Source organism: Chrysemys picta, chromosome 21 (genome assembly GCF_011386835.1).
Source record: "Chrysemys picta bellii isolate R12L10 chromosome 21, ASM1138683v2, whole genome shotgun sequence".
Taxonomy (NCBI): domain Eukaryota; kingdom Metazoa; phylum Chordata; order Testudines; family Emydidae; genus Chrysemys; species Chrysemys picta.
Genome location: NC_088811.1, coordinates 18,419,829 through 18,428,169, shown reverse-complemented (window position 1 = coordinate 18,428,169; position 8,341 = coordinate 18,419,829). Strand labels below are relative to the sequence as shown.

The 8,341-nt window shown below is 48.7% G+C and overlaps 1 protein-coding gene across 1 annotated transcript; it reads right to left on the bottom strand.

The window, feature by feature from the left end:
• LOC101936397 (guanylin-like) lies at positions 1–6,428 on the bottom strand. Its single transcript, XM_005281825.4, has 3 exons — positions 6,192–6,428; positions 3,442–3,631; positions 1–1,850 (listed from the first exon to the last, which is right to left on the bottom strand). The coding sequence occupies exons 1-3, from the start codon at positions 6,264–6,266 to the stop codon at positions 1,783–1,785; spliced, it is 333 nt and encodes a 110-aa protein (XP_005281882.1). The 5' UTR covers positions 6,267–6,428; the 3' UTR covers positions 1–1,782.
• Positions 6,429–8,341: the final 1,913 nt, after the last annotated feature.

Genomic DNA, 8,341 nt, shown 5'->3' with positions numbered 1-8,341 from the left:
TGTGATTCAGCATTTTTATTTATTTACTTATTTTTAACTATAATGTTTCTTTACATCTTTTTCTGTAAGTGGGAAATAACTCACTGATATACAGAATGTGGTAAGTGAACGAGACTTTCTTTTTAGCCACACTAACCTGAACAAAATACAGTGATTAGTTTTACAATTAGAAAATGCAACTATTAATATGTACAGAAGGACAGGCATAACTCCATTACAATGCACAGGTGCTGCTTATCTCAAAACTACTGAGGTTAAAAATTACTGTGATAAAAACCAAACTGGGTGACAACTGAAAGGATGTGTATTGTACTCTGTAAATGCAGAAATAGTGTGTTTTCTCATGCATATTTCTATTGCAATTACACCACAAGACCTGGATTGTGTGAAATATTCAAGTGTACCTGCTTGTTGCAGTATTGGGAGGTAAATGCACAAGTATTACTACAGTTTTATTACTAAGAAGTGAGTGAAGGTACAGCAGAAGAGCTGCAAACTCAAACTAAAAAACTCAGTCTAAGGTTCACAGATTTCAAATGGCAGAAAATATTCCTATCCCTAGATGAAATTACATAGTTTTATTATAAACACATCCACATCATAGGGGTGCACATACATGTAACACGCAGGAAGACATATGCACACAGCCATCACAATCTCATGCACAAATCCTTCACTACACGTACATAACGTAAGCATTAAAGAAATGCAAAGATAGGAGTGGTGTGAGGAGCCTAGCAACTAACCATCAGCCTGTGCAGAACCCCACCAGATATAGAAAGGTCTCCCTTGAGTAGCCTCTTGCATCAATAGATAAACAGATCCCACAAAGAAAGGGAATTGTCCTGGAGCCCTGGATTCCCATAGCCCAAACCCAGGAACAATGAGTGTGGCTTGCCTCTAAGCTCTGGGGCCAAGCACTGCCAAGCCGAGAAAGAAACAGCTGATGCTGATGAAAGGAGCTAGCCCCCTTGCAGGTGGTAGATTTTCAGTGTTCTGCAGCACAGCACCTGTGCAAAGGAACTTATCATTGCTGGGGTGAGGTCACAGGGTCCTTCTGGGAAAAATTCTTGGGGGGAAAAGTATTGGGAGGTGGGGTGGGGGAGGTTTGCAGAGGGCAGCAGGGCAGATGGTTAGTTCAGATTGATCAGCAACATTTAGACAACTAAATGGAGACTGAACCAATCCTGTCGTTAGCCTCACCTCCCACTATTAAACTGGATTGTGCCTGTGCTAACCCCATCCCACGGCACACGGGTTGTGCTGATAGAATTTTCTCTGCGCTACCTGATCTACTAGTGCAGGTGGAGACAATCACACATGGATTTAGACCTCCCAAGGTTTTTACAGGAGATGCTACAATTCCCCAAACCTCCCACCCATCCTAACAAAGCTTTTTGGAAAGTGAAGCAGTGACCCTGGCGTGGGTGTTGGGAGGGGATCTTGTTTGTGTTTCTCAGGGCTAGTCTACACTAGAAGCACTACACTGGCACAGCTGCGCCGCATCTGGTGAAGAGCTCTCCCATCAGCACAATAAAGCCACTCCGCGAGAGGCGGTCGCTATGTCAGCGGGAGAAGCTCTCCCATCGCTTAGTTCAGTGTAACTTATGTCGCTCAGGGGGTGGCTTATTCACACCGCTGAGCCACATAAGTTATACCAAAGTAGGTGGCAGCGGAGACCTGGCCTAAGAGAGAACAGCTTTGCCAATGCAAACGACGCTGCAGGATAAATGCAGAGATTGCAGGGCTTGGCTGGCCCCATATACATGGTTTCATCCTTCCTCAGCGACAACCTGCGCAGGCTGCATTGGCGCAGATTTCACATATATCCATGTCTTGGACAGCTAAGTCTGTTCAGGAAGAAAAGAGAATATTTCAGTGATCCTGTCAGGGCATTTCTGTAGGGGAATTGAGCAAGCACATCAGGGGACATGGAGACTCCTTCTCACTGCTGCTTTGGGAGCTTTAATAGTCACCCGAACAAAATAACTAGGAAAAATTCACCTTGTAAAGTCTTGGCTGAAGAGTGACATCTTTTACCAATGCCCTGGGGGGAAATAGTGCACAGGAAATAGGTATTCAGTGCCTGAACCAGGAACACTCAGTAGCACAGAACTGTGCTGTTCAGAACCTAGATTCATCCAGTTTAAAGCCAGAAGGGACTAGAAGATCATCTAGCCTGACCTCCTGGATATCCCAGGCCATTAAATTTCACCCAGTTACCCCTGTATTGAGCCCACTAATTTGTGTTTCACTAAAGCATCTTCCAGAAAAACCTCCAGACTCAATTTGAAGCCATCAAGAGATGGAGAATCTACCACCTCTCTTGGTACTTTGTTCCTGTGGTTAATCACCCCTGATGTTAAACATTTTGCCTTATTTCTAATTTGAACGTATCTGTTTTTAGCTTCCAGCCCTCAGTTCTCGTTCTGCCTTTCTCTGCTAGACGAAAGAGCCCTTTAGTACCTGGCGCTTGCGTTAACAGCTAGATTGTTTTCACATGTCTGGATTTGGTGACATTCAGGGTACACATCTTTCCTTTGGACTGAGGGAATCTAGTCTGGATGGTGCTTATCTGGGAAGGGCCACTTACAGCTGTCTTGATCTAGTGAGTTGTAGTGTTTGATATTTTTTTTCTGCAATGCTCAGAGAGCAAATAAAATTCAATGACAGACGTTATAGGGTTTCACGCAGGAATCACTGGGCAAATTTTCTCTCCTGGGCTATGCAGGAGGTCAGACTAGATCAGAGGTGCCCAACCTACAGCCTGTAGGCTGTACACGCCCACCGGAGCATTTCATAAGGCCTGCAGCCCGTTTCAACACAATATACTAACGGCCGATTCATTGGCGTTTTGTTGTCATGTTGACATCGTTTTCGTTTACACAAGTGTGTAAATAGATTGGTTCTAATTGTACAGGATTGTCTATCTAAATACATACGAAACAAGATGAATGTAAAATAGAAATCAGTAGAAGTGACTTTAAATCTTATTAATAATCTATAGAATCTGCTTGGCCCACACAAGGGTGTGCTTAGGTTTACGTGGCCCTCCCGCGTAATAAGGTTGGGCACCACTGGACTAGATCATCACAATGGGCCCTTCTGGCTTTAAACTCAGCTAAGTTGTAGCAAGAACAATTACTCCAGGGGAGCTATCCCATAGTCGCTTCAGCTTGACCCAGGTAATGCCTGCATCAGCAGGTGTCATACAGAAATCTCGGTGCTAGCTAGCGGCGCCCTCAGCAACTACTGCAGTCGCTACAGGGAATTTTGTCTGACTGCCTGCTGCGGAAAGCTCATGGGTACATCAGCCCTAGCAGCAGGCTGCGAGCCTAGGGGGAACGGTGCAGTTCTGGGGCTGCCTCTCTCCAACATTTGAGATTGAAGGGTCTCCGCTACAGGGGCAACATGGGACGCTTGCGAGTAAACACTACGTACTCAGCCTGTTAAAAATGATGGGTGCATCTTCCCTTTGACATACGGGCTGAAATTCTTTGGGCAGCTCTGGGTTTGCACACACAGAAATGAAACTGGTCCTAGCCATCATCCGGGGACTGGCTCTGGCATCTGCATCCAAGAATTCCTTCAGCTTCTTCACAGCCTCTAGCGGGAACGAGAATTCCCCCTCCTATTTAGAGAGAACCAAAGCAATATGTCAGGCAAGGAGTCATTACGCAGATCCCTCTCGCTTCACCAGAAGCCAGTGACGCCAAACACGGGCACAATGTTACATTCCAGGGGAAAAGGATGGTGCTCACTGTTGGGCCATTTTGGAACTGCGAGGGGGGGGGGGCTGTTAGATTAGCACTCACTGTGGACCGATTGTTAGTTCTTCAGTACAGAGACCTTTGAGGTCACCTCACTATGTGACCAGGCTGGCCAATCAACTAGACTGAGGCTTTTCTACCCATCATACTGAACAGCATGACCCTCCAGCTAAAAGTCTCATCTGCACTGGAGGGTGCATAGAGAATGAAGAATGTAACCACTCCATGAGGAGGATCCCTGTCCTTTGCTATGGTCCAAAAAGCGTGGTGTATATTTATGTAAAAGCTGGCCCAGCCCCGTGGTAGTGACTATTGTTTCTACTGGGCTTGGGGCCAGCATCAGACGATGCTCAACAGACAGGCAACACTGCGTATTTGCAGTCCAACAGGAGAGGGATGGGTGTGTAAGCGGGAATAGACTAGATGGAGTAGCAGGGCTTGTCAGAGCAGAGCTTGACTCAAGCCCCTTCCTTTCCCACCAGACAGAATGTCTGTTCCTGGGCTCCGGAGCTGCCAGATTTTATAATGGAAGTTGAAACGTTGATTTGCAAATGATTTCTGATTACATTCCACAGATGCCACACGCCTCACAAAGCATCTTTTATGCATCTCTGCAATGTGCCATCGAGATCTGTGCCATATGGCAGGTACTTTGTTTACCCTACACAGCCCTTAAAAGCACATTGTAAAGTCACATGGATGTCAGACACCATCTTGCCGAAGATGCTTTGTTGGTCATGTGGTTTCTAGGACATATGGAATGAAAGCAGGCAGAGGGATTTCACAGACCAACAGTCTCGGTGGGGTTTTTTCCTTGAGAAATCAGTTTGAACCTGGGGAAGCTGACCTGGCCCAAGTGAAAGGGCTAGAATCCTGTTCACAAGTGAATTGCACGAGCATTCTGGTCTCACGAGTGGCAGGGTGAAGCCAAGCTCAATGAATATCAACACAGGGCTTAAAAAATACAAACGTACTTAACATTCTGTACAGCCCTGGGTAACAGCCCTTCCCACGGAGCTGGGCTCAAAGTGCAAGGAGCTGGACGCTTAGAGCTGAGCGTCCTACACCCATGCATGAGTGCGTGCATGTGTGCACGTGGCCACTCTTGGAAAGACATTTGGTGTGTTGCTGGCGGTAGAATAAGGAAAGAGAACCAGGGGCAAACAGCACAGTAAAGATACTAGAAAAGGCAACAACAGTTTTTCCAGTTAGATGTGGCTTTATGGTGTACAAAAAAAGCCATTCATGCAGCCGCAAGGCAGATGGGAAGTTGGAGGTTTTTTTCCTTTCACAGAAAAGCGTCTGTTCCCCCCCACAGTCCTTGAGCTCAGGAACAGCTTGGGAGAAAAGGAAGAAGTGACCTCCCAATCAGCAGCACCCTGCCCCAGAAGGGGAAATGAAGAGAAAGCAAAGCTGAGATACTGTAGAACAGTTCCTGGCAAACCTGCCCTACCCGCAGAGACTTGACGAACAGCTGACGATACTACACACCTTGGCATTCCAGTGAAGTTAGTGACATGGCAATGAAATTCAGTGGTCACAGGCTCGTGCGGGGGTCTGAGCACAGACAGAATTCTTTCTCTCTCTCGTTCTCTGTCTCTCTCGCACACACACCCAGCCCCCTTTGGGTCACATTTGCAAAATACAGCCCAACAGCTTTCCGTTGTTCCCAAAGGCCCCAAGAGTGGATGCTGAGCACTTTTGAGAATCTGGCCTTATTTACCATCCCCCTTTTGATTGAGTAGCCTTTAGGTCCATTTTTTATTCCCTACGTGACATTTCTGCAGGCTCTGTCCCATAAATTAGTTAAATAAATATACCTATCTCATAGAACTGGAAGGGACCCCGAAAGGTCATTGAGTCCAGCCCCCTGCCTTCACTAGCAAGACCAAGTCCTGATTTTGCCCCAGATCCCTAAGTGGCCCCCTCAAGGATTGAACTCACAACCCTGGGTTTAGCAGGCCAATGCTCAAACCACATCCCTCCCCCCTAGTTAATTACTTGCAGGGGGAACTTCTGCCCAGAAGCAGATTAGCCAGGTGGGCCAGAAATAATTTAGCCCCTTCTGTGAAATAGGAGATATCCCTAATCACTATGTCTGGAGGTGCCTGCAGCCATAGGGCATACACTTGGCACTTATAGTACAGAACATCTCTCATTGGAGGAGTTCAAAGCATTTCTGCAAACGATCAAGTCTCACAAACCTCAGAGGTAATTATAAATACAAACCCCATTATACGGATAGATAAACAGAGGCACAGAGCAATGAAGTTACACACCTTGCCAGTGGCAAGGTGAGGATTAGAACCCATGAGGCCACTTTATAAGCGCCTGTTCTAACCATGCTCCCTTGCAACACAGTCACACCTTGTTTAATCTATAATAATAAAAGGACAGAGGTCTGAGAGCCCGTGATCTCACCTGGACATGGACAGGCTGGGAGCTGTGCACCAGTATCAGAAGCATAACAGTTACTGGGAAAGTGACGCCTTTCATAGCACCTTCAGGTACTACTCCCTTTCCTTCTCAGGCTAAGTCTTCTGTCTTGATTTGAGTGCTTTGTTCTCCTTTTCCCGTGTCTCTCTGGCGCCTTCTCTCTCTCCGCTGTGCTCCTTTGGATTTTGAGTGCTCAGTTCCTCTAGCAGGCAGGCCTGTTCCTTCCCAAAGGGAAGGGAAGCTTTATAAGGCCTTCACACACCATTGACTTGGTCATTCATTAATCCAACCATTGACTGAGCAAATTTATTGCCATTTAATAAACACTGAAAGGACTAATAGTTAACTGCTTATCAACAGAGCAGGCCAGCCCCACCCTTGCAGGTCCCAATGTTTATGAGTCTCTTCAGGCCTGGGAAAGTGGCTATAACACAAGGAACCATAAAATTCCAGCCCTTACGTGCCTAATCCCACGCACTGTCTGAAACCATGTCCCCCCATGTGGTGTGTCCTTAATTTCCCGGCCAGCTCATGTGTCCACAGTGTTCTGAGAACGAAAGAGGATTGGAAAGAGATAAGAGGCATTTGGCCCCTTGAAGCAACTGCTGGTCACTCGGCTCCCTCCTGGAACTGCAATGAGTAAGGAACGCAGTGAGGGATCTGGGGGAGTTGAACGTGCTCAGGATGCGAGGTATCTGCAGTGCATGGATCTGTGAGTTTCTCTCACTGCTGCTCTTTGAAGCACCTTACTAGAGTGCTCCTATATGCATGGTACAGCCTAGCCCCAGAGCAGCTCCCAGCCTGGTCCTTAACAATGACACGGTCCTGGCAAGACTCCTTCCACCCTGTAGCCAGCCAGCAGGATCTCCTGCTGCAGACAGACAACCCACACGATCCCCACAAAGTGAGCAACCCCATCAGGAACCTGCACCCGGTTCCTGTTGGGAGAGAGATCACCATGGACCCTTCCTGAAATGAAAGGTAAAGTCCCCTGAATGGCTACATCAAGATGATCAGTCCACATCAATCACACAGTATTGCTTTGGTCCCCAGGCCCCCATGAGCGCTGTGCAAACACAGCCCAAAGGGACAGACCCTGCCCCGAGGAGCCGACCAGTTGAGTATAAGACAAGAGGCAACAGGTGGACACAGTCAGATTGACAGGGGAAGGACAAGGAGACAGCGCTGGTCGGCATGGTGGCCAGTGGTCCCAGCACATTAGCGGCTTAGCCACTGCTGAGCTTTCGTGTAGGCCTCAGAGCACAGGAGCATTTTGTGGAGGGCTCTGCAGGAAGCCGATGAGCTCGACTGGAGGGTGCTTGTGGGGAGCACCCCTCACGCGTGAGGGGCAGCCTGGGACAAGGCACAAAGGAGTTTGTTTGAAGATGTAACAAGTGGGCGATGGAGGCTGGTATCATGGGCCAGTCGTGGGCAGGAGGCGGCCTTGTGACACTGAAAGAGAGATGACAGGTAGGGCGGGAACTGGCAGGGGAGCTGGCTCAGAATTAGGTCTTACTCCCCACCCCTAAATCCAATCAACCCCCCACCTTAGCCCCACTCCACCCCACCCCACTGCCTACATCCATAAAGTGTGGGCAAGGGCCTCTTTCCTTCTCTGAGCTCCCGAAACTATTTCCCTTACCATAAAATAAACCCTTCGTCCTCTCCTACCAGCAACCTCCCCTCAAAACTCCCTGCCCCACTCCCCCAGACCCTGCTCCCCCTCCCCAGCACTCCCTGCCCCGCTCTCCCAGACCCTGCTCCCCCTCTGCAGGGCTCCCTGCCCCACTCCCCCAGACCCCCTATTCTGCCCCCAGCAGTCCCTGCTTTGGGATATTCTGAAGGGGTCCAACAAGCTGTCGGGGTGTGTGCTGAGCCCCTGGACTGACTCCTGGACTCCCCATAGCTCCTCATGCCCAGGTCTCCCCTGAACTTCAGGGCACAGCTGAACACACCCACAGTCTGGAGGTCCAGGGGCCACACTGCCCCTGGGAGCCACAGGAGATCCTCAGCTTTCTGGGAGTCTGGCAGAGGGAGGGAGTCTGTGGTAACCAGTAGGGAGGACCAGCAATTCCGCAGGGGTCACCAAATGGAGGGGGGGGTTGGAAGCCCCCTGGGGGCTCACGCCCAAGAAA

What these genes read in the sequence shown, in the direction of transcription:
- LOC101936397 (XM_005281825.4), bottom strand. Translation starts at nt 6,266, where the DNA reads ATGAAAGGCGTCACTTTCCCAGTAACTGTTATGCTTCTGATACTGGTG. An exon ending in CCCAGCCTGTCCATGTCCAG is followed by an intron (nt 3,632 to 6,191) that starts GTGAGATCACGG and finishes CTCTCTAAATAG; the next exon opens with GAGGGGGAATTCTCGTTCCC. An exon ending in CATCATTTTTAACAGGCTGA is followed by an intron (nt 1,851 to 3,441) that starts GTACGTAGTGTT and finishes CTTCCTGAACAG; the next exon opens with ACTTAGCTGTCCAAGACATG.